Source organism: Anolis carolinensis, chromosome 2, assembly GCF_035594765.1.
Source record: "Anolis carolinensis isolate JA03-04 chromosome 2, rAnoCar3.1.pri, whole genome shotgun sequence".
Taxonomy (NCBI): domain Eukaryota; kingdom Metazoa; phylum Chordata; class Lepidosauria; order Squamata; family Dactyloidae; genus Anolis; species Anolis carolinensis.
In genome coordinates, this window is record NC_085842.1 from 143,573,107 (window position 1) to 143,596,810 (window position 23,704).

The window sequence follows — 23,704 nt, forward strand, 5'->3', positions numbered from 1 at the left end:
GTAAACCAGGTTTTTTTTTTAACCTGAATTTGGGGGGGGGGGGTTGAACCCCTAATCCCCCCCTTTGGCTAAAGCCCTGGAGACCAGGGTTCAAATCCCCACTTGGTCATGGAAACCTACTAGGTGACTTTGTGAAAGTCATATATTGTCAGCCTCAGAAGGAGGTGAGTGCAAAATCCCTTTGAGAAAATTCTACCAAGAAAACTCCATGACAGGTTGATCTAAGGCAGTGGTTCTCAACCTGTGGGTCCCCAGATGTTTTGGGCTCCAACTCCCAGAAATCCCAGCCAGTTTACCAGCTCTTAGGATTTCTGGGAGTTGAAGGCCAAAACATCTGGGGACCCACAGGTTGAGAAGCACTGCTCTAAAGGTTATCATTAGAAATGATTTGAAGATACAACACATTTGCTGGTATAAACCCAATAGATGCATCAAGATGTAAGTTATGATATTTGCCATTCAAAACCCATGCTCCATATTGATTTATCTTTTCACGAAAGCGTATGTGCGCATACCAAGCCTTTGAACAAAATAGGCTGACATCTGAAGATGCTGCTATTCTTGAATCAATTCTATCAATCTATCTGGCTAGAACAAGAGGTGCTTATTTGGACACATTATATACTAGAACTGTGCAATCGATAAAAAGTCATTAAAAAATTAGGGGGTGCTGGCATTTTGATTCTAATGTGTTTCTAAAGTATCATTAGTAAAATTTTTGTTACTGCATTGAGAGTAATGAAATGGTGTTACTTTTTCATCGTAGTAATTGCACAAGTGGAGAAACTTCAGGGGCTCTGTTCTCCCTCATTTTTATAGCTAATGGGGTGAATCTTGCTACAATGGTAGAACACATTTACCACTGTTAGCCCCTCAAGTTTCAGAACATTTTGCTTATCCACGGATTTTTGGGGCATTTTCAAATGTTTTATAAACAACATTAAAAAAAACTATAAGAGCTATCTCATTGAATTTTCTATACAATGAAATAAAATAACAGGGGATCATTCCCCCAACTTTCAGCTATTTCATTGAATGTCTCTCATATTAACAAATATAACTTCCATTTCTTCCCATCCCAGCCCAGAGATGTATTTACTAGAAGTATGTCAGTCCTCCTCTTAGCAGATTTAACAATTTACTGGAACTCTGTCTGGTTGCTGCTACAGAGGGAAAATAGCTTCCCCCCCCCATCATGATTGGGGCTTTCTGCTGCTGAGCAGAATTCTGGGAAATGTGGTTTAGGGCAGGGCCTTTTGAATTCTCTGGCATGGGGCTCCTTGCCTTTCCAAACTACATTTCCCAGAATTCTGTTCTTTCTCAGTCTTTTTCTCAGCAAACTCTGCTTTCTACCTGCTGTTTCCCTCTTCTAATGGCATGAGGCTCATTCATTCTCTCATTAATTTAAAGAGGAAAGGCAGCCTTTTTGGCTTGGCTTTGCTTCCTTGTGCTGAAAATGAAACTGACTTTGGGAGGCTTCCAGGATTTACAAAATTCAAACAAAAAAGTATTGGGCAAGTTTCAGTTCTTAAGTTTTGGTCACGGGCCATGCCCATGTGTCAGATATTGCATCATAAGTATGAATTTAATGAATTTGATACCATTTATGATGACTAACGAAAACATTGCATACCCCTATTATATACAGAAGACTTTAAGAGCACAAGAACTGATAAGCAGCGATAGTTCCCTGCTTCCCTTCCCTCATTCCTTTGTTATTTAAAATCTCATTGCCCATGGGAGAAAGATCAGCAGGTTGCTAAAAGCAACAGCTTCTCGACAAGAGAACACCATAGACCTTGACATTTTTGCCAAACATGGCCATGGCTGTCCATGCCTTTGTCACATCCCACCTAGACTACTGTAACAGGTCCTATGTGAGGCCACCCCTGAAGAGTGCCCAGAAACGTCAATTAGTTCAGAGAACTGCAGTCAGACTACTCACAGGTGCTGGACCCAGGGAGCATACCACCCCCCTGCTACAGCACCTTCAATGGCTGCCATTATGTTTCCGAACTCAATTCAGGGTGTTGGTTTTGACCTTTAAAGCCCTAAATGGTTCAGGTCCAACGTACCTATCTGACTGCATCTCCTCATACTAACCTGCCCAATTGCTAAGATCATCTGGAGAGGCCCTTCTCTCACTGCCACCACCATCTCAAATGCGGTTGGCAGCTACGAGAGAGAGGGCCTTCTCAGTAGCCACCCGACCTTTGGAACTCCTTCCTCAAGAAGATTAAAACAGCCCCTTCCTTGTCATCCTTTAAAAAACAGCTCAAAACCTTCCTGTTTAAGCAAACCTTTAGGGATGAGATATAGTCTGAAAGGATAGGAAGGCCAACTTTTATTGAGCTGAGCAAAGTGCAATATGATCCAACGAGACTCTCCCATAATGTATTTGGTTTTAAATGCTTATTTATGTTTTATTATTATTGTATCATGAATTTGCACCTGGGAGAGATGCAGAATGTGCTGAAATATGTCCAGAGCTCCAGTTAGAAGCACTTTATATAGTAGCTCACATTGCAAAGGTAGGAAAATAGGGATACCTTTCTGGAATTGTGAATTCTGGAGTACTGACCCAGTAATAATAACAACCTGAAATGCTAAATTGTGGGGAAGGGAATGTGCAGAGTTGATTCTACTATTAAGAAGGACAAGACAATCTCATCAGGAGGAGGATACTGTGGGCATGGTGATATCCCCACTAAGGCATCCTTACTAAGCCTCCACCCCAAACAATCCTCTTTTTGGGAGGGCAGAACTGTGTGTGTGCATCACACTCTCCAAATAGACTTCAGGAGTGGTGAAGGATTGTCCGCTTTAAAGAAAAATTCAACAGCCTAACTAACTTCAGTAAACCAACTGGAGTATATGATGTTCTTTGGTAGCCAGGCATTCAAACATATTGCAGATGAAAATAAAATAGGGAGCTTCCACCTACAATATTGTTATGGGATTGAGTTGTAAGAATACAACATGGCTTGAAAAGAGGCACTGTATGTAGCTGATATGGGGCCTCTGGTGGTGGCGCAGTGTGTTAAAGCGCTGAGCTGCTGAACTTGCAGACCGAAAGGTCCCAGGTTCAAATTCCGGGAGCGGAATGAGCGCCCGCTGTTAGCCCCAGCTCCTGGCAACCTAGCAGTTCGAAAACATGCCAATGTGAGTAGATCAATAGGTACCGCTCCGGTGGGAAGGTAACGGCGCTCCATGCTGTCATGCTGGCCACATGACCTTGGAGGTGTCTATGGACAACACCAGCTCTGAGGCTTAGAAATGGAGATGAGCACCAACCCCCAGAGTTGGTCGCGACTGGACTTAACGTCAGGGGAAAACCTTTACCTTTACCTTTAGCTATGTATCTGAACTGGGAAGACTTACCAGTTAAGCCTCCTGAAGACTTAGGGCAGGGACAGTGGTAGGGAGGGAGGGAAGGAGAGGCTGACAACAGTAAACTTGGCTCAGCCTTTTCTCATCACACTGTGACTGCAAGAACAACAAATCTCTCTGGGTTGAATTTGTGGGACCTGATTTCTATCCTGTTCATCTCATCAAGATGCTTTCTTGAATCACTGGCATTTCATCTCTGCCTTTGACCACCCAGTAGCATATGGCAGCTTGGCTCCATTCTCACTTCCCAGCCTTTCCCCAGTATGCCTTGGCACGATCCCAACCCTGCCACTTCATGTGATATCCTTACTCAATCTGTCATCTCTTTTCCTGTTCTGTGGCTGGCTTCCAAATTACAGTTAAAGGCTCATCATGTTAGCTGGCCTACCAAAAAGTTTTAATTTGATTTGTATTGGGCTCTCCATATGGAAAGAGACAGGGAGAAGTGAGTTTAATTTTTTAATGAAAAGCTTGGTAGAGTTGAATAAATTATCAAACAATAGACAAGGATACATAATCTTCTATAGCTCATTAAAGTCATCTTTCTTTCCTTTCACTATTTTCTGGGACCATTATTGAGTCAAGCAAAAAAAAAAAATCCTTTCATTTGTCTTTGGTTTGCTCCTATTATAATGCATTCGAATAGTAATTCATTCTGCTCTTTTTGCTTTTGTGGTTTTTCTACTGCTGATGTCGAAATAAAGCTGTGCAAATTAGGCATTGCACAATTCTCTTCTCTGAGTTTTTAAGTGTTGTGGAACTTTTGAAAAAAGTTAACAGAGCTCAGTTATTTGTTATTCACTTACCAAATTTTAAAAGCAAGCCACCCTTCCTCATTTTTTTCTTTTGTAACAAAGATTACAATATTCTTTTCCAAATGAAAATCTTAAATCAATGTTACTGCCAACTAGGACTTTGAAAAGAATGCAATTCAGAAATACCAGCATAGATAGCAGAAGCACAAGTTGATGGAAAGCAGTTTAGCACAGCATGTTTGTTAGAATGAATAAATGAAACTGTTATACACAAACACCCCACAGAATCTTAATAGCATAGCAGGTTATACCAGCCAACATAATTCACAAGAATGATATGAGTTTGTTGCATGCTTTCTAGATGGACAATTACATCGCTTTTTGTTCTTGCCAGGCACTGAAATTTTATTAGACATATCTGTTGAAATGTATGAATCACAAGTGCAAATGAATCACAGCAAAATGGTTGAAAGAATCAAGTCTCATAGAGAAATATTCTCTGTTGTTCAGAATGGGAGGTGAGTGGCTAGGAAAGCAATGACAAATGCAATGGGTTAATTTCCTTATCTGAATTACACTGAGACCATGTGGTGTTTCAGGAAAAGCCTAGCTGCAGATTAGATACTGAGCTGGAAATTAATATTGTTACAAAAGAAGAAATGGCTGAAATTTGTTAGATGGTAACTAATAGCAACCTGTTGATAATTCACTTTGGAAAAATCCCATATTAGACAATTTGCAAAGTATTGAACCTTTGTTCAGGCAGATGTTTCCGACCTGTAGCTTTTTTACTCTCGTATGTCTGTTACATTTGTTCACTTTGTTGATTGTGGCCTACAAGACTGTGGCCTTCAGGAAAATATGCTATTGTTTTCTCTTCCATTCTGAAGTCAACTAAAGCAGAACTTTTTACCTGGAAAGCAATTAGTACTCTAGAGACATTTTCATAGTCCACAAAACATCCTTCAAAAAGCAATTATTTTATTGAATATAAACAAAACAAACTTTCAATTAGGATTTTGAAACTTATGGTTGAAAGTCTTGGGGTTCAGGGGCCTTGACAGAATGAGTGGCAGAGATGGACTAAGAAAGTATTGAGTTTTTCCTCTAATAATTGTAGTTCAAACTTATGTTACACAATCTGGTGGTCTCTGGAACAATGCTGGTCCCTTAGCCATGGGCTGCTGGTTCCTTGCAAGTTTCCATGAAATAAATAAAATAATGTACTAATGAACACACATTTAGTGCACATTGGGGAAAAAATTCTGGTTTCCTACATCAGATAGCCTGAGAAGCACTGGTTTAAATCACCCATTTTTATTGTTAGTGGTGCTAAAGCCTTGACCTCTATGTATAGCAGTGATTCTTAACGTGTGCGTCCCCAGGTGTTTTGGCCTACAACTCCCAGAAATCCCAGCCAGTTTACCAGCTGTTAGGATTTCTGAGAGTTGAAGGTAAGGCATTTAGGGACCCACGGGTTGAGAACCACTGGGTTAGAGGAATGCTGTGGCTTCATAGGCCCTGGATAAGTATTTAAGTTCTGATACACACTGCAAAAGCACCTACGTTAACATTAACCTTTGGGTAATTTCTTCTTGCTTGCATTTGAAATGAAACAAAACAATGGAACAAATGAGTATTTTGCGTGTGCACCCCCCCCCCCCCATACAAAATAAAGAGTATTTATAGACTATGTTGATGGGCATGGGGAAAGTCAGCTCAAATAATAATAATTACACTGTCATGTATTCAACTTATTCAATAAGGAATAAAAAAAGAACAAGGTTGTTAACTATGCTGATAGGATGCATCTAAACTCACTAGTGAGCCCAATGAGGTGAGAGTTGGGAATACAATGGAGCAATGAACAACTAAACTTTAATAGGGCTAAAATCTATTTCATTTCTTAACAATGAAAGCAGCTAAGATGCATTATTGCTCCAAGTGGTTCTTTGAGCCTGGAGCTTATTAGAAATTAAAAGGATGGATTCATTTTGAAAAGCTGTGCCGAGAAGCTCCAAAAGATTAAGAGTATACATTAGAAGGTACTCTAGAAAATGTGCTGAGAATAAGGTCTGCTGCTCAGAAATATAAGTGAGGGAGTAAATTTCACTTTCCAGACTGTACATTCTCATCACAGATGTGTGGATGGTAAACAAATGGTTGGCTGCCTCCATTTATAAAAATATATCATGAGAAAAAAGTAGGATAAAATGAGAGAGGTGACTGATGTCTGTCATAGCCCAGTAAATTCACCCCAAATTTCAACTTAACTTTAAATGAGATATCCAGGGTGATGAATTTATTTGGGGGATAGGTTCCAATTTCCTTTGGAGTTTGGACTAAATCTCAGAGTGGATTCAGCACCCAATGTATACAGAACTTGCCAGCCTTCAAAGCAATGATGTCAAGCAAACTTTTATTCCCTCTCCCTCCTCAGTGCCCACATTGAGTACTGAGGCTCTTTTGCCCTCCCCTCCCACCAACCCTACTGCTCCCTGCAGCTGAAATCCCAGTGAATTCAAAGGCTCCAGGCTGTTCTGAGTGGCCCACATTAGCTGGGCATGTTTCCTTTTTATCAGATGAATGAGGTGGGTTCACAATACATCTGCCTCCCACAGACACTCTCTTAGCATAAGCCCTTGCCTTTGCAAAAGGGCAGAGTTTAGAGAACATAAACAGGGTCACTGTCCATGGCTGAAATTATTCCATGAATTTCAAATTTTGGCTTCATAATCCTGAGGAGCTCATCTTTCAGTTTTACACTTCATGGTTCCAAATGCAATATTTTATATTCAAAGGCAACCTCTCCTGAAAGCTGTGACCCTGGAGAAGTAGAGTCTCAGATGAGTTCCCAGTGAGCAAGGTTCCTTCTTACTCATTTCCCCCATTGCTACACAAAGCAACTGGCTTACTCATTTACCCGACCCCCACCTGCCAGCATCTCCACTGCTCTTTCCCTCTGTACTTTTATATTATACCACTATTAAAGCAGAAAATTGCATCCTTAACTTTTCTGAGGATTACATTTTCTTATATAAGCTATTGCTGCTTTCACCAGTGCTCAGCAGAGTTTGCATCTCAAATATGAAAAGGGATTTAACTTTAGATTTTTTAAACTATAATTGAAGCACATGTAGAATTTTTTTTAAAACTGCATAATTGATCCCGTTGGCTGACAGCAGAAATATGTTAAATACAGAATGAGAAATACATACAAAATATTATTCTGGGAAATAGTTCTACTATGAATGTAAAGTGTAGATAAAAAGTAAAATGAGGGAAAGGAAAAACTTGGAAGTTTTAAATATAGCAGTGGAGAAGAATGCAGAAAGCAGACTGAACACAGAGAGAAATGAAATGTATTTAAAGTGATAAAATGATAATGCATAATTATTAGATAATGCATACGTGAAAACAAAAAATGATAAGTATTAGATAAGATTTGAAAGGAGAAGGACAGCAGCCAAAGTAAAAAAAAAATTAAGCCCAACAAGGTTCAGCCTAATAAATAGTGCATTTGTTTTGAGAGATGACTGAACTTTTTAAAAGGGGACAAATAGGCAGCCTATGTCTCTATTGCATTAAAAATCATGCAAAACCCCAGAATCTGGTGGAGAGACATATGTAGCTTTGAAAATAACTACCCAAGTGAGCAGTTTGGCTCTTGTCCTTACAGATAGACCGGGGTTGGGTCGATTGTGGTGATTATGAAAAGCATGTAAATATTTGTTGTTTTTTTCTAATTTGCAGTAATATCATGTAAAGGTGGATGGGTGACCCTTTCACACCCACCTTTAGACAAAGGACATCAATTGTCACCTTTGATTCTTTCTCTGACAAAACAGTTATGCTTGCCCTGAACACCATCCATAACAGTAATTTCTGCTACTTACAACATAGGTAACAAAATCGATACCTAGTCATTTATTTTTTAGGACTCAGGTACAGATGTCTTTTTTACATATGTCCTTTTTATAGTGCTATCTCAAGACATTTGGTAACTAGGTAGAAACATGGAGCCCAGTCAGAAGCATGGAATCAAGTCAGCCTTCACAAATGGGCTATCAAAATTGATCCACCAGGACTCCGATCTAAGTAGATGTGCCTCCTCAGGAATTATCGATCAGTAATGTACTGAGTGATCAGGCACAAATGAGAATTAAATGAGTCCTGTAATATATACAGTGCACACTTACTTGGGAGTAAGCAGCCCTGAATACTTGGAAGGGACTTCTCAGCACACGCTGTGATTGTAAGAGTCGTCATACTTAAGGATGTCTCAATGACAGTATATGGGATATGTAATTTGCCCTCCCACTGCATGTACCCACAAGTAGGCAAATTTAATAACAACCTGCCTGCCAATGTTTAATCCTCCCACACACCTTAAAAACAGAACAGGAAGGGCTTTTCTCCCTTATCATGTTGAACTCTGTTATGTTCTCCCTGCCAGAACATCTCCTTTGCATCTCTTTCACCAGAACACGGAGAAGCATTTTATTGGACAGATTTTAAATATATTAACACCTAGTTTTATTGCTGACAGTTTCAACCCTGCTGACAATCTTTCAGCCCTTGCTACAGTTAATGTTTTCTGTTTCTCAGTGCGTATTTTGTTATTTCCATATGTTAGTTGCATTAAACTTTTTATTGCTTTTAAAAGCTACTTACTATTGTTGTATTTTATATTGATAACGGCACTATTATGTTGTACATCATGCCAGGTACTTGCAGAAAGAAAAGTATGCCTATCACATCATTATCAGGGATGGCCAAATTGTTTATAGAATTGTACTTTTTTGCATCAGAGTCATCCCTGCTTTTAAATAAGTTTATTTTTCTAAGTTTCCCCTTGTCATCCAATGATAAGCTATTCAATGAATAAAGTATTCAGACTGTGATTATTTTGTTTAGACACCCAAACACTTATGCTTTCGGCTTCTGTGTGTTATGTATGTATGCACAGTAGATCTGTGTCTATGTGTATTTGCAAACGTAAAAGCCTTTGCCCCTCAGATGCTAAGCCTGTTGAATGTGTATAGCAAGACAATCTGCTGTTTCTTTCACTCAGAGTTTGCTGGTATGCACACCTGTGGGAAGGGGAAGGAAGGCGAGCCTTTGTTTTTGATGTGAGAGGCCCATTTGCTGATCTGAATAACCTCACCAATCAATTCACACCTTTGTCTTTCTTTCCTTATGTCTGCAGTCCCTTTTCCACATCTTTGTTTTTACTTGTCTAATCACACGTGTTCTGAATAGCGACTCCAAGCCATTCAGCATTCTGTATGTGTTCCTGTGCTTATGTGTTTGAAGGGGGATAGGGTGGGGAAGAAGATGAAAGAAGGCTGATAAGCTGTGACAAGTTGAACAAAACAAACTTGTGATCTTTTTTCTCCTTTTTCTTTCAAAAGTCCTGAAAGCATTATGGTTCCATGGACAGTGTGCACAGTCCAGACAAGTGGGGCTTTCAGAATTAAACTGCCCAGATCTCTTTCCCCAAACAGTATCAGCGCTAGGTCTCAAACTGGTGGATTGTATGGCTCTCAAAAGTTGCTTCAAAACTGAGAAACTGCCACAGGATGGGAGACCTGAAAAAATGGCAGAACCCAGCATTGTCATGGGGAGATGGAGAGAATAAATTCAGCTACTGCTCAAATTATCTTAGAGCTCAATAGGCAGAAAGTGGGACAGAAAAAGGTACAATTTCTTCACCACAAGAACAAGTTATAGTTTTAACCTGAGACAGGTTTTTCCAAAATGTTTCTTATTTTAGAGGAGAAGTCAGTCCAAAAAGGATGCTTAGCATAGCAGTACAGCTGACCGCTTCAGACTGAATTCAATGTCATCTATAGTTGGAATAGGAACATAATACAGTACAATTACTCATCACTCTCAAAATAGCAACTTAAGCCCCACTTCCATGCTCCCAACCACAGCCTCCTATTACTTCTTTCCCACCTCTTGGGAATTTTCCAGCTCCCAAACAAAGGAGAAACTAGAAGAGACCATTACGGAGAGCACAGTCTTGGCCAAAAACTGAAGTTTCTACTAATAGGATTGTTATTCATATAGCTATTAAAAGCCGAACAGTATAAATCCTCCTCAAGAGTTGTGGCTACTTGGGGGTAGTTCATGTGGGGCAGGGAGAAATCTTATGATCCAGGATTCCCAGCATTGTAACCATTCAGCGCCCCATGGCATTCGAATTCACTTCTACACATCAAAGCACAAACCCCGGCAAAGTGCCATTTTATAAACTAATTAGCACCTCAACTTTACAAATGATTTTATTTTTAAATAATTAAGCAATGTTTGAAGACTTTTAACCTTGCACTTTGAGGATTTCTGAGCTGGATAAACTCTAAGACATACAGACTCCAGGTTTCAAGCATTAGTTATCACATGATATCTGGTCCTTTTGCTATATGGTGTATAGAACAAAGAAAAAAGCAAATTAATTAAAATTAAACTTTTAGAATGTGTGTTTTCATCTAATTTACAGAATCCTCCTTCCTGATGGCAGAACTTGTGTTGTTTGGCACATAGCTTAGGGTTCAATATTTTGCATACGCAGAGTGCAAGGGTAAGGAAACCTCCACACTTACAGAAAATGTTTGTAAATCAAGGACTGTAATATACGTATACTGCCAGATAAATGAATCGATTGATTGATGTATACAGAAGAAAAGGAACACATTTCTTTACCTTCAGTTCCTATTAGTATAACATGTAAACCAGTTCCTTTTAGTATCACCAGATATACCAGATCTTGCTCCTTTACCATAAACATCTGTGAGGAGACAAATCAGACATTAAAGAGGAGTGGTTGCTATGTTTCTGCCTGTCTCTATTTGTATTCCCTTGTTTTTTAACCACTGCTTCCATGAGTATGTCTGCAAAGTAAGGAAGAAAATAGGAAAGGGAGAAAGGGTTGGGTGCAAAGTATGTAATTTGAATATAAATTAGACTGAAAGCCAGAATGGAAATCTGCATCCACACTACAAAATTATATCAGTTACATACAATTACATCAGTCCCATCAATTCCACTTCAATTGTCCTGGTCCCATGTTATGAAATCTTGAAAGGTGAGACATTTATAATTCTCTGTCAAAGAGCTCCAGTGCTGTAGTTCAAGGGGCTGCAGTACAGCATTCTAAATCTCTAATTAGACTACAAATCCCAGGACTCAATAAGATGGAGCCATAGCAGCTAAAGTGGAATCAAAGTACTATAATTGTCAGTGTGGATGCCCTCTCAGGCACATTTACTCTTGAACATGAATCTCTGAACTGAATAATTCTGGGAGAAGAAGAAGACCTGTTGTATAGACATGGAGGAAAACATAAACAGATGGATAATTTTATCCCTTTCTTTTTGGACACACATACCTTTGCATGCTTTTCTGTGTGTAATTGGCTTTGTCATGTCCCGATAGTAGCCTTCCTTACAGTAATGGCAGTGACGACCTGCTGTGTTGTGTCGGCAATTGAGGCAGACACCTCCACTCTTGCGACCAGACAATTTGTAGAGTTCCATATTAAAGCGACACCTTCTGGCATGCAGATTGCAGTTACAAGCTGGAAAGAAAGGAGACAAAAGCAGATAAGTTACTGGTAGTGATTCTCCTAAAAGATCAGTGTATTTGAGGAAAACACTTGAACAGACTTGGGCCTATCAGAACAGGCGCATCTAATGCCTTATGCCTGGAGATTAGATGTCATGCAGAATTACAGTGAGTAAGACATAATGCAACAAACATAACAGAAGAGAAAGTTTGGCAGGACCAAACCAATTATCAGTTATAGTGAACTGTAAACAATGGACAAACCAAAAAACAGAATAATACACCTTCCCCTACATACACGTGAACTATTTAGAAGACCTGATGGAAATCTGCATTTTGTGGCTATTCCCTGATAGTATTCTGTAGCTCTCTATGATGACAAGGTAGCGCATGATAATGAGAAAGATGTTGTGCCCACTTTGTCATAATACATATACAAGGTACTGCTGAGTCTAAAAGACTTAGCTAGGTCTTGATACACTGTATACATATATGAATTATTCAGGCACTAAACTAAAGGTTAAATGGTTTATCTTTTACTATATTAAAAACACACCGCCTTTATTGGCATAAAACAACAAAGCTGGCATACAACACAGGTATACACAACAAGAGGAAGTCACCAATAAAAAGAAAACATACTTAAAAGTTACTAATCTCAATGATAAAATTTGCAACAGTTTCACAAAAGAATTCATCAGAGTTGTTCAGAAGATACAGAATTTTCTAAAAACCCTTGCCATTGAGAACACTGAAAAAAATGGAATTCCTGCATTTCATTTATTTGTTATCATATTTGGAGCAAAAAACAAAGAATGATAAAGTGTTCCAACAGAGACCAAGTCACAAGAACAAACTATTTTGGAACATTTCATTTTTTTATATCTCCCATGCAAAAGAGCTGATGGCAACACATTACATATTGTAGTCGCCAAAGCTCTACTCTGAGTGGGATTAATCAAAATGCTAAAATATGCTGCTATAATTCCACGCTTGCATGGAAGTAATGATGTGGTAGGGGAACAAATTGTCAGAGACTCAGATTATGGAAGTCAAGAATCAAAAGTCTGCTCTTAACTGACTTTCAAGCTTCCACATTTGTGAGCATTAAAAGTGCTTTCAAAGACGGGATAATTGCTCAAATCTTTCTGCAAATCAAAGAATACAATTCTGAAATAAAATGATCTGATAACAAAGAGGAAATATAGCTGCTTGAAAATGTATATGCAGCCAGAATTTTATAATTCTCATTCATGCCAAGGTTTCATGAGTGGTTTAACCTGTCTCAGTGCATAGAACACAGTAAGACACACATCTAGGGAGCCCCATTAGTTTCTGGAGAAACTTTTAATGTGTTGTATTAAATGATTTATTGATTGAAGAAGTCCAAATAGGGGAGCAATACAGTAACAGAGAATCAATCCTAGCTTCAAAAACCTTGAGGGCAGCCAGGATATATTGGTTACCCTTACTGTAAAAGAAACAGTATATTGCTGCAATGTTGGTATGTGCAAAAGCCATTACTGCTTGTCGCTGTGAGAGCCACAACAGGTTATATCTATAGCAAATACCATAGTATTATATAGTATTTGACCTGTTTAGTTTTGTGGCCTGTGATCTGCCAAGACATGAACTTCCACTTTTTAGTAAAAAAGAGAAATTTGGATTTAACATAGTCTATTTCTAGTCTATTTATTTTCCAGTAATTGGCAAAGCAATAAATGTTTAAGGCCAATACTGGATAAAGACAATAACACAGCATCATCTGAATATAAGTGTAAGAGAACATGTGTAGAATGAAGCTTGGGACTATGACCATTCACCAACACTAAAGCCTAGGGTAAATCATACAGGAATATATTGAACAAAGTAGGAGCCAGTATGCAGCCCTGCTTGACCCCATATGTAGCACTAATTCTAGAAGTTAGCTGGCCTTCCTCAGAGCATTTAATTTGGCAAACAGTATTGGAGTACAGTTGTCTAATTAGAAACAAAAGTCTTGGATCAATATTCAAAGACTTTTGAATACTATATTAATATGCTTCTTGAACTCTTTGACATGGAATGTTCACACAAATGTAACATGCTAAACTAGTATTACCACTCTACCTAATGTCGGGTCTTAAGAACCACTTAATAATTTTGCATCGATCTGATTCTGCAAGAAAAATGATGGCCTGTGTAAACATGGTTTTTCGATCACTACATTAGACAAATGATATCATGACAACCTCAACTCTGTTTCCTGATAGCTGCGACATCATGATGCTGCATATATCCAACGATGTTGCTTTTAAGAAGGGCCTGATCAAAATATCAGCCTTTCTCTCCTCTCTCACTTCCACCCTGGCCCGCAATTCTTGCTTTCATCCAGAGCCATCAAAGAAATATCAGGAAGATAGCAGTTTCTCCAGAGAAGTCTATGTGCTTTTTAAAATCCTCCAGAGCTTGTTTTATTGTCCGTTTTGCTTTCATTTGCTTTGTACTCTTGAACAATGTATGGTCATGGTGCAAAAGGTCATCTGGACCATGACTTGTGATCTCTTGCCTCATATTTCCATGGTTTCAGATATTCACTTCAAACTCAAACAACTTGTTTTTTTAAAAAGCTTTTTAATAATGGTCAAAATTTCAACACGTCTATCCCATACTGATGCCCTGACAGTTATCTATGTGTTGAAATTAAGACAACTGAACAGAAAGGGGTTTTATTTGCCTTGCTCTTGTGGTTCCTTTTATTTTATTTTCCTTACTTTGTGAAGCCTGCTAGGTGTTGCATGGGTCCCCTCCAATCCTAAAGCAGAAAAAAGAAAGCAATTGGAAACAAGTGGTTTTGCTGTTTAGCAATGAAAATTCTATCAAATTTTAAAGGTTTTAAAATTTGTTCTGACACAGGAGGTGGATAGGAAATATGCTGGGATTTGAGCCAATCAAAATGTTGATTTTTCCTGTAGTCCACAATGGCAGAGAAGATGTATGGATCTCAGAATTGACTCAAATGTTAATCATTCTCCCTACTCCAAGATGATATCATACAGCTCTAATGCCTTATTCTGTCTGGCGAAGGCAGCTATGGGATTATATTGAAAGTGTTGGGATTCATCCTGGACTACTCAAGTCTAAATGTAGTCAGATAGATGATAGAGTTAGATTAAGGGAATCCTTTCCCCGTTTCCAAAGCATGCCAAGATAGGAATCACCATTGTTTCCTGCTTCCCATCCTATTTAGGTCAGCCCACCCATTGATGTTTTTAGAAATGTGATCTCACCTAGGGCTTGACGTAACTTCCCCAATTTGGTCCTTTGGAATGTTTATGGCCCTAGAGAAGAAGCGACCCACGAGGCTGGTCGCCATTCCAGCTTCCTGCTTTGTTCCAGAGAGGACGCACCTCTGTCCTCTATTAGTCAAGATGTAACTATCTAGAGCTTTGTTATTTTAATCTGTCTATGTGTATTAGAACAGGATAGATTAGATAGTTAGCTCCAAACCTTTTCTATCCATCAATGGATTTCTTTTTACCTCAATAAATGCTTTTAAACTTTAAAGCTAACTTTGCATCCCTTTGCCTTTCTGAATACACAGATGCCTTCCAAACTCACACCGCTTAAGTCTCACGCTACTGCAATTTTTTACTCTGCTATTTTAATGGGAATTTACCTCATAAAGAGGGTGATTAGAGCTTAACGGCTCTTTGGCAACACACAAACAGCTATCTAGTCTTGTACCAACACCACAGCATCTTCCACCTCAATTAAAGTCATCAAATATGTGTATGTGCCTTATGATGACCCCAAATTTCATAGAAAGGAATATTAAGAAGTGATACTGCAAGTTCTGAAATATAGCCTATAGCACCTGGTATTCTTTGTTGGCCTTCAATTCAAGTACTAACCAAGGCCGACCCTTCTTAGCTTCCATGATCAGACAGGAACATAGCCTCTTTAACATAGCCTCAGAGTTCACCCCAGTTTAAGGTTCTTCCCATGACCTTGTAACACCTTAACTTCCTTCTTGTTTACAAGTTTCACTCAGTGCACTTTGCCCAGCTCATTTTATGTTTTTATTGCTGTGTTTTTCATGTGTTTTACAATTATTGTGATTTTTTTATGCCTTTTAAATTTATTTGTGTGTTTTTGTATTTGATATTTGTATTTGATATCACTGTATGCTTGTTTTATATCTGTGAGCCGCCCCGAGTCCCTCTGGGGAGATGGTGACGGGGTACAAAAATAAAATTATTATTATTATTATTATTATTATTATTATTATTATTATTATTATTATTTAAGGCATTTAGGCAAAGTAAATACTTATTTTGGCTAAATTCTGACTATTGGTTTAGGATAAATGTAGCTGTCTTTAAAGTAGGCTCAATGAAGAATGTATGTTCTATTTCAGTAGGTCTCCTTCAAGCTTTAATAAGTCTTGATAATCGATGGTGTATTGCAATGAATGTCATTTGAAAGGTAATGACTTCTGGATAGTGCATTACCACTCCATTCCATGTTGAATGCCGTGTCCTGTTTTTCCTGCATTTCAGTACTTCTATTTATAATTTCCATGCACACATTTCCATATAGGTTCATTTGAACAAATGCATTTCAAGCGATTCTTGATTTGTCACTAAGGCTGGATGAAATAGAAATATGTTCTTCTATGGCCATAGGTCTCTGAAAGATGCTCAGCTACATAGTCCTCTGAATGATAAACATGTTACTAGAGATTTCTTTATCTTCCCCAGTACCTACTCTTTCCATAAAGTATATACAGATCTATAATCTTTTTTCAGATGAAAGCATAATTAGGGTAAAAACATTCACTCTTGTACACAAGCCCCACCATGGTCCATTTCTCACTTCCTTGACAGCTGGGCCTTAATGACTCTTTCCCATGGGATTTTACCCAGAAATTATTTACTTTATTATTAGATCCAGCACATCTCGAGATCCAAGTCAAGTACATCCTTCCTCTGCTAATTTGCCAGTTTCTCTCCCACTGCTTTAATGTCTCTCCCCCTTTCTGTTGCTCCTTGCTCTCCCCTCCTTTTTGAAACGATTGACTTCTAACATAATATTTCACAAACAATGCACCTGTTGATTACAACAAATTTGGAACAGGATCTCTGCCTATAGATGAAAAGCTAGTGCTTCAGTTTGGCAGAAAACCTCAGCCGTCTGCATATTCCTTGTCAAACTATCTCACCCCCCTCTTTGCCCAATTTCTAATCCTGGGCTAAGTCTGGAATGCAGCAGTGAAGGGCTCTGTTTCTTTATCGCCATCACTGGGAAGTTACTCTGCTGTGCCAACTCACTGGGGCTTTTGTTGTGTCTGGGGTTCTACCACCATTGTCCTATCACACATTACAACACATCATCACCATTTCAGATCCAGAGCAGATGCAGACATAGCTATTTATTCCCTGCCCTCATCGTGCACCTGTTTGCTGAAACCAGGTCCTGCAAATCGCACTTCCCGTTGGAAATGTGGTTCAGTCAGGCTCTAGTTTCTTTAAGGGGGGTACAGTGGAGGGTGAATGGATTAAAAACCATTGTCTTCGCCCTGCCCTTGAATGCCCATCTTGTGAATATCTTGTTGCTGGGGTGGGTTGGCTTCCAGCCAGCACTCACTGGCAATTACACTCATTAGCCTGCCTTGCTTATGATGCCCAAATGGGAGAAATGGCCTGGTTAAGAAATACTCTAACCATTCTCTCAACCACTCCCGCCTCCTTGCCCCTGGCTTTACAGTAATATCCAAGAATGAATGAACAAGCGAATGAATGAATGAATGAATGAATGAATGATTCCAGCAGTTTTAATTTGAAAAACAAATCAAGAGTAAAAGTAGCTGGGTGGCTACAAGGAGCAATGTATCCTATCACTCCCAGCAGACATATAACAGCCTTATGGAAGGAACTTTGAATCTTTCCTACTCAGTAGCAAAATTTGTTACCAAGTGAGAGTATAGCGGAATCAGTAGCATCCAGATAACACCATGTGCAAAAGACTCAGACCAGGCAGAGGAATTGAAATGAACAAAGGAAACTTTACTCTTGCTTGTAGAGTTGAAATACAAAACAGTTCTGCAATCATACAATGTCCATGTAGTTGCATAAGATCAATAACTAATCAATCAGCATCAATATATATATACACCATAGCATATTAAATCAGCTACTTAACCGTAGCTATTAGAGAGCCTTCTCCATTTCTGTGCTCTCCCAGCAAGCTCAAATCCCAACTGTCAATTTCAGCCATCTGCTCTCAAAACGATACATTGTTTTAGGCGTGACTTAGCTCTCTGCAAAAGCTGAGCTCCCTTTTTGCAGAGATCATAATCCAAGCAACTTTGCAAAGGATTTCTTTACACACACACATGTCAATCTGGCGTAATAAAATGTTGGTGGCTTTAGTAAACCTTTTTGTTGCAGAACAATTGTTTGATATGTTCATACATTGTTTCCCCAGGAACATTATTTCTGCCTTTAAAAATCATCCCAGGAACACCTTTCTATGAGGAATTCGGGTATAAAACTCACAGGAGCAGGCATCTTCTCTAATAACCTTCTTGAATAGCTGGTAAATATTTCACCTACTATTACTACCTTGGCACTAACATCACTTTCCTAGCAGTAGTGGTCTATAATTCAATTACACTGTTTTTGGTAAGTGTATGCTATACAAGTGAGGAAATGAAAGAGTGAAAGGGGAAACTAAAAAAACCTCCCTTTAATACATTTGTCACTTTCCGACAAGGAATCTGTGCGGAGACTGGGATCAGATAATGCTTTTCTGAGGCAATTCCCCTCTTCAACACAACTAAATTTACTGAAGGAGTCATGAAGGAGAGAGAAAATTTTCATTGACCTCAAGTTTTCTCAAATCCCTGTGGTTATTTCAGGATTTGGAGGGCCAATTCAATTTTTTTGTGATGAGGTGGGGGAAATGGACTTTGAGACAATGCATAAAAAGGAAGGTCTCCCTTCACTTTTGAAAAAGTCTCTCTGTGTGTTGATGGGGTAGGCATGTGTTCCTTGTGAAACATGCATTCCCTCCAAATTAAGCACAGGGAAATTTCTCCACAGCACAAAAGAAGTCCTCTCTCACCCAGGTCAAATTTGGGGAGAGAGTAGGGGTTAGGGGGATATGGGAATGCACATATTCCACTACTACACTAATGTTTTCTCATCTCCAGTGTAAACCCCCCCTCCCATTCCCTTATGAAAGCAAAGAAATTCATTCACAAATATAGGAATAATTTTTAAAAGCCTGCTGCTAATTCAGAAGCCATATCTGATGTAAATTGAACACATGAAATGCTATTGCGGTGGTAGAATGGAGGGTTAAAATGCCCAAGAGCTCTTTGAGTGTTTATTTAGAGTTCAATAGGAAACCACTTGGGAACAATTTTTCCACTTAGATATTTGTCTCTGCAGTCACTGTCTTATCTGATTCAGATCACTGTTGCTGCTTTCTCTGGTTGCAGCAGCAAAGCAGATGTCTCTCCCTGCACAGAACCGTCTCATCTTTTAAATATTCTGGAGGTATTACTTTCCAAAAACTGTTGCTGGTTGTGCTTTCTAACTATACAGGCTGATGCCTGTTTCCAAATGGGTTTATGTCATAATGAACAACAGATCTTTTTCTTTTCTTTATATTTGCAGAATCGTTTGAACTGAGACTCATAGTTTTGAACTGATTCTGACTTATTTGTATCTACATCTAGTCATGTAACTATAGATCTGGGTGTTTTTTAATATTTGTTTTAAATTAAAAATTATTTAAGACTTTCAACAAAACCATTATAAGAATGTAGCTCATTTCAACAAAGAATGCAAAAATTCCATGAACAATAAGAATAATCTCTAATATTACAATTCTTACTTTCAGTATTTCATATCCTTTCCACAATGTTGACATTTGGACTAAAAACAGTTTTCATATTGATTTTTTTTCATGTCAGGAGTGACTTGAGAAACTGCAAGTCGCTTTTGGCATGAGATAATTGATCGTCTGCAAGGGGATGCCTGGATGTTTTGATGTTTTTACCATCCTTGTGGGAGGCTTCTCTCATGTCCCCACATAGGAAGCTGGAGCTGATAGAGGGAGCTCATCTGCACTCTCCCCGGATTGGAGTAGAATCAGCATCCTTCAGGTCAGCAATCCAACCTTCAAGTCAGCAGTTCTGCTGACACAAGGTTTAACTCACTGCGCCACTGAGGGCTCCTTTCATATTGATCAAATATTGTCAAACAATAGTAAGAGATGAATAAAGTAGTATTAATGTGGTAAAATACTTTATGAAGTTTTTTTTACTACAGCTTGCAGGGTTCCCTTGCAGGATTCCCTGCAGCTATTAGGAACATGAGAGTTGTTGTTCAAAAATAAACGTTTTCTGAGTTTTACTTCTAGACAGACAAAGGACTGGTCTGGATCCCAACAGGAGGCCATCTGTTCACAGCCCCAAGGTATCTTCTTGGAGATCTTGGACAGTAACAGGACAAAGATCCAGACTGTAACTGTGATTGCAATCTCATTTGCAATCTACAACTCTGGACTCCCCCATTGTCTATTGGAAACCCACCTGGGACAACAACCTCCATTGTGTCATCTGCCAGAGCCATGCATTTCCATAATCCTGTCAGATCGGCTTTGGACTTTGCATTTCTGAGCTGCACACCTAGGGGGCTGACATAGCCCCCCCCCCCAAGCTCCCTCCCTCCCTCCAACCACCTCCACCGGATGATTGGAGGCTTCTGGGCTTCCCTGCCTGGTTGGAGGGAGATCACCGGGTATGTCACCAGTGTTTCCGCCAATCAGAGTGAAGCATGCCTGCTTGGACCCACCTCCCAGCCAATAAGAGGCCAGGAAAAATGCCGTCCGGCTCTGTCAGCTGGCCAGTCAGGGAAGAGGAAGGGAAATTTTGAAACAGGCCAATGTCAATGAATGGGTACTTTTGTGTATAAAGATGTCTGCTTGTGAATGTACTTTTACATTTGTACCCTTTAATCCCTGTGCTGTACAAGTGGCCCTTTTGCACAAATTGAATAAAGCCTCTGTCATTTGCCTTCATCCTGGTGGAGTCTTCGGTTCCTGGTTCATTATCCATGCTAGCTAGCTCACCAGGTGTCCCCTGGGGTTTAGGAGTGTTGGAAAAATGTCATTCTACATTTCCTAAGTCTCTATTGTTAGATAGCAAGCCTAGAGCAGAGTTAGGGACACCTTCCCACAGTCCTATGCATGCTTGATAGGCTTTACTCTCATTTCCTTCTTCCTGTCCTGTTTAGATCCACTCATTAACTTGTTGACTTAGAAATGTGATCTCTCCTAGGGTTTGATATAATTTCCTCAATTTGGCCTTTGGAATTTTTATGGCCCTAGAGAGAAGAAAGGGACTCACCACGAGGCGGTTGCCATTCAGTCTTCCTGCTTTTGTTTCACAGAGAGGACACATTTGTCCCCTCTTGTAGTCAAGATGTAGCTATCTATATTCTTTGTTATTTTGATCCGTCAATGTGTATTAGATCAGATTAGATGAGCTAGTTAGCTCCAAACCTTTTCTATCCATCAATGGATTTCTTTTTACCTCAATAAATGCTTTTAAACTTTTAAGCTGGCTTTGTGATCCTTTGCCATCTTGAAGAGATAAAGGCTTTCCTAAACTCACTCCACGTAAGTTTCTCTGCTGCATTGGAAGTAAACACTTCCACACACTCTGCTGTTTTTCTTGGGAATTTACCTCATAAAGAGGGTGATTTTAGCTTAACAGCTCCTAGATTCTCAACAAGGAGAACTGCCAATTCCACCATCAATAGGGGCAGTGTAGATACAGCTTGCCTGTCCTAAAAGGCTTAGTGCCATCTTTACTTTAAGCCCTCCTTATATTAGAGCTTTGTATCATCTAATTAAATTCTCTACCATTAGACTCAGGTTAGTTTTTGAAGTCCTTCTTCACACATCTGGATTTCACAGTACCAAGATGTGGAGAATGGATCTAACATTCATTATTAGCCATGATGGCTATATTAAACCTTTCAGATTCAAGGAATTTTTAGGGAGTAATAGAAGTATGGTGGTTGTTGCCTTCTTGCTGTCTTTGGGTTTCTTGGCCAGGAGGTTGAACTATGTAGGTCTTTGTTTTGTTTCAGCAAATCTCTTATCTTATGTTAGTGAACTCCTTCACACTCCAAACCACATGAAACACAGCAGTAGTCACAACATCCCAAGCTGAGATCTAAGCTGTGACCTTGTCGTGAGGAAAAAAGAAAGAGAAAAGCTCACCACTGGAGTCATTACTTAGCTATCAGGCCATTCTATCAGCTTTTATGAAGATTCATGCAAAATGAGTTCTGAAAGGACAAAAGAGAAGAAAGTGATGGAGGTGGTTTTGATGATGACAGTAATTGTGATAAGGATAGAAGTTATGCTGGTTTTTATTGACTCTATGTTTCTTCCTTTGGGATACAGGTTAAATATATACATTTCACAAGTCAAAACAAAATATGGGGTATTGTGTGGTTTCCAGGCTGTATGGCCATGTTCTAGCAGCATTTTCTCCTGACGTTTCACCTACATCTATGGCTGGCATCATCAGAGGATCAAAACAAAATATGCCAGCATTATGACATAAATACAGATGCTCTTGAAGTGATGCAGATAAGTGTATGCACACTCACTGCACTTGGAGACTTGGCATTCATGTGTGTAGCACTCTACACCTGCTGAGAGGCAGCTCCATTCAGGCTGGGACTCTGACACACTCTGATCATGCAGAACAATTAAAACTGTACTTCAGCAGCACAGCATCAGCAGTTCCACCACTACTCTCAGTATGATTAAGAGCAGAACTAGTGCTAGTGTTCAAGGCTTGCAGTGACTGAAAGGTACCGCAAGCCTTGAACATTTACCTTGTATTGTCATACTTCAGACCCTTTTCTGAAGTATATAATTCAAGTAGGAGGTGCCCATTTAGTGAAGATGATTGTAGAAATAGCAGTACATGTAACAAAAGAGGGAAATAGGTGGCTCTTCAATGTTGAACTGCAGTTCTCATCATTCCTCATCAATGGAATTCACTTTTGGAAAGTTATACATTTCCTAATTCTGTTTTATATGGTTTCATATTTAAAGTCACGAGAATCAATTAGTTAATCCTTAACAAAATTCATCTCCTTTTGATTGATGATATCTAGATTGATTATCCTCACCTAGTCAAGCAACACCTAGATTGGAGAAAAAGCATCTCCACTCTCAGTTTAAATTTCCCTTTGATTTCTCAAATCTTGTGAAACATGTTGCTCGTTCTACTTTTTTATTTTCATTCACATTAGTGAATGCAGAGGCCATAGCTACAACCAGTTAATTAGCAGATACTATTTAAAAGTTGACTGAGTATATTTACAGCATGCAATTACAGCAGTATGTTTGCACTTAGACTCCCAAAGCTCCATCCTGAAGAATAGTGGGAGCTGTAGTTCTGTGAGGCACTGAGGATTCTCTGCTCAGGTACTATAGATGAGAGGAAGTGGGCTAGAGCATCCCCACACTGAATGCTAAGTGTGTCACCAAACTACAAATCTCAGGATTCTGTAGAATAGAACCATAGCAGTTATCCAACTTCCAATTAATTGCGAAGTCTAGACATAAACTCTTATCCCATGGTACAGTTCTCAAATCACATGAAATCCCCTAAAGTCACCACATTCCAAGCTGAAAGGTTAAGTATTGTGTTTTTACATATGCGTTTCTTACAGCTTTCAGAGAATGGGAAATGGAAGTGATTTCACCTGGCAGTGATGGAGATATCGCTTGTTGGGTCAGAGATGGATACTAATACATTAGAGCTGGTTTTTTCATACAGTCAGTTTGGAAAAAAAAAACCTTTACTTTTCCTCTGCCTGGTCTCTTGCCTTGTGCAAGAGCTTTTTCGGAGCACTTATTGGGCCCTCCTCCTCTTGCCAATGAATTACAAACCACAGCTCAGCCTCTTG

General features: G+C 39.2%; 1 protein-coding gene across 5 annotated transcripts in view; it reads right to left on the reverse strand.

Moving 5' to 3' along the window:
* Positions 1-23,704, reverse strand: part of ntn1 (netrin 1) — a 328,369-nt gene that overhangs the window by 198,839 nt on the left and 105,826 nt on the right. For all 5 annotated transcript variants that reach the window (XM_062970707.1, XM_062970709.1, XM_062970708.1 and 2 more), the window contains exon 3: positions 11,539-11,727. In XM_062970707.1, the coding sequence (XP_062826777.1) occupies positions 11,539-11,727 (189 nt within the window). The remainder of the gene's footprint in view (positions 1-11,538; positions 11,728-23,704) is intronic.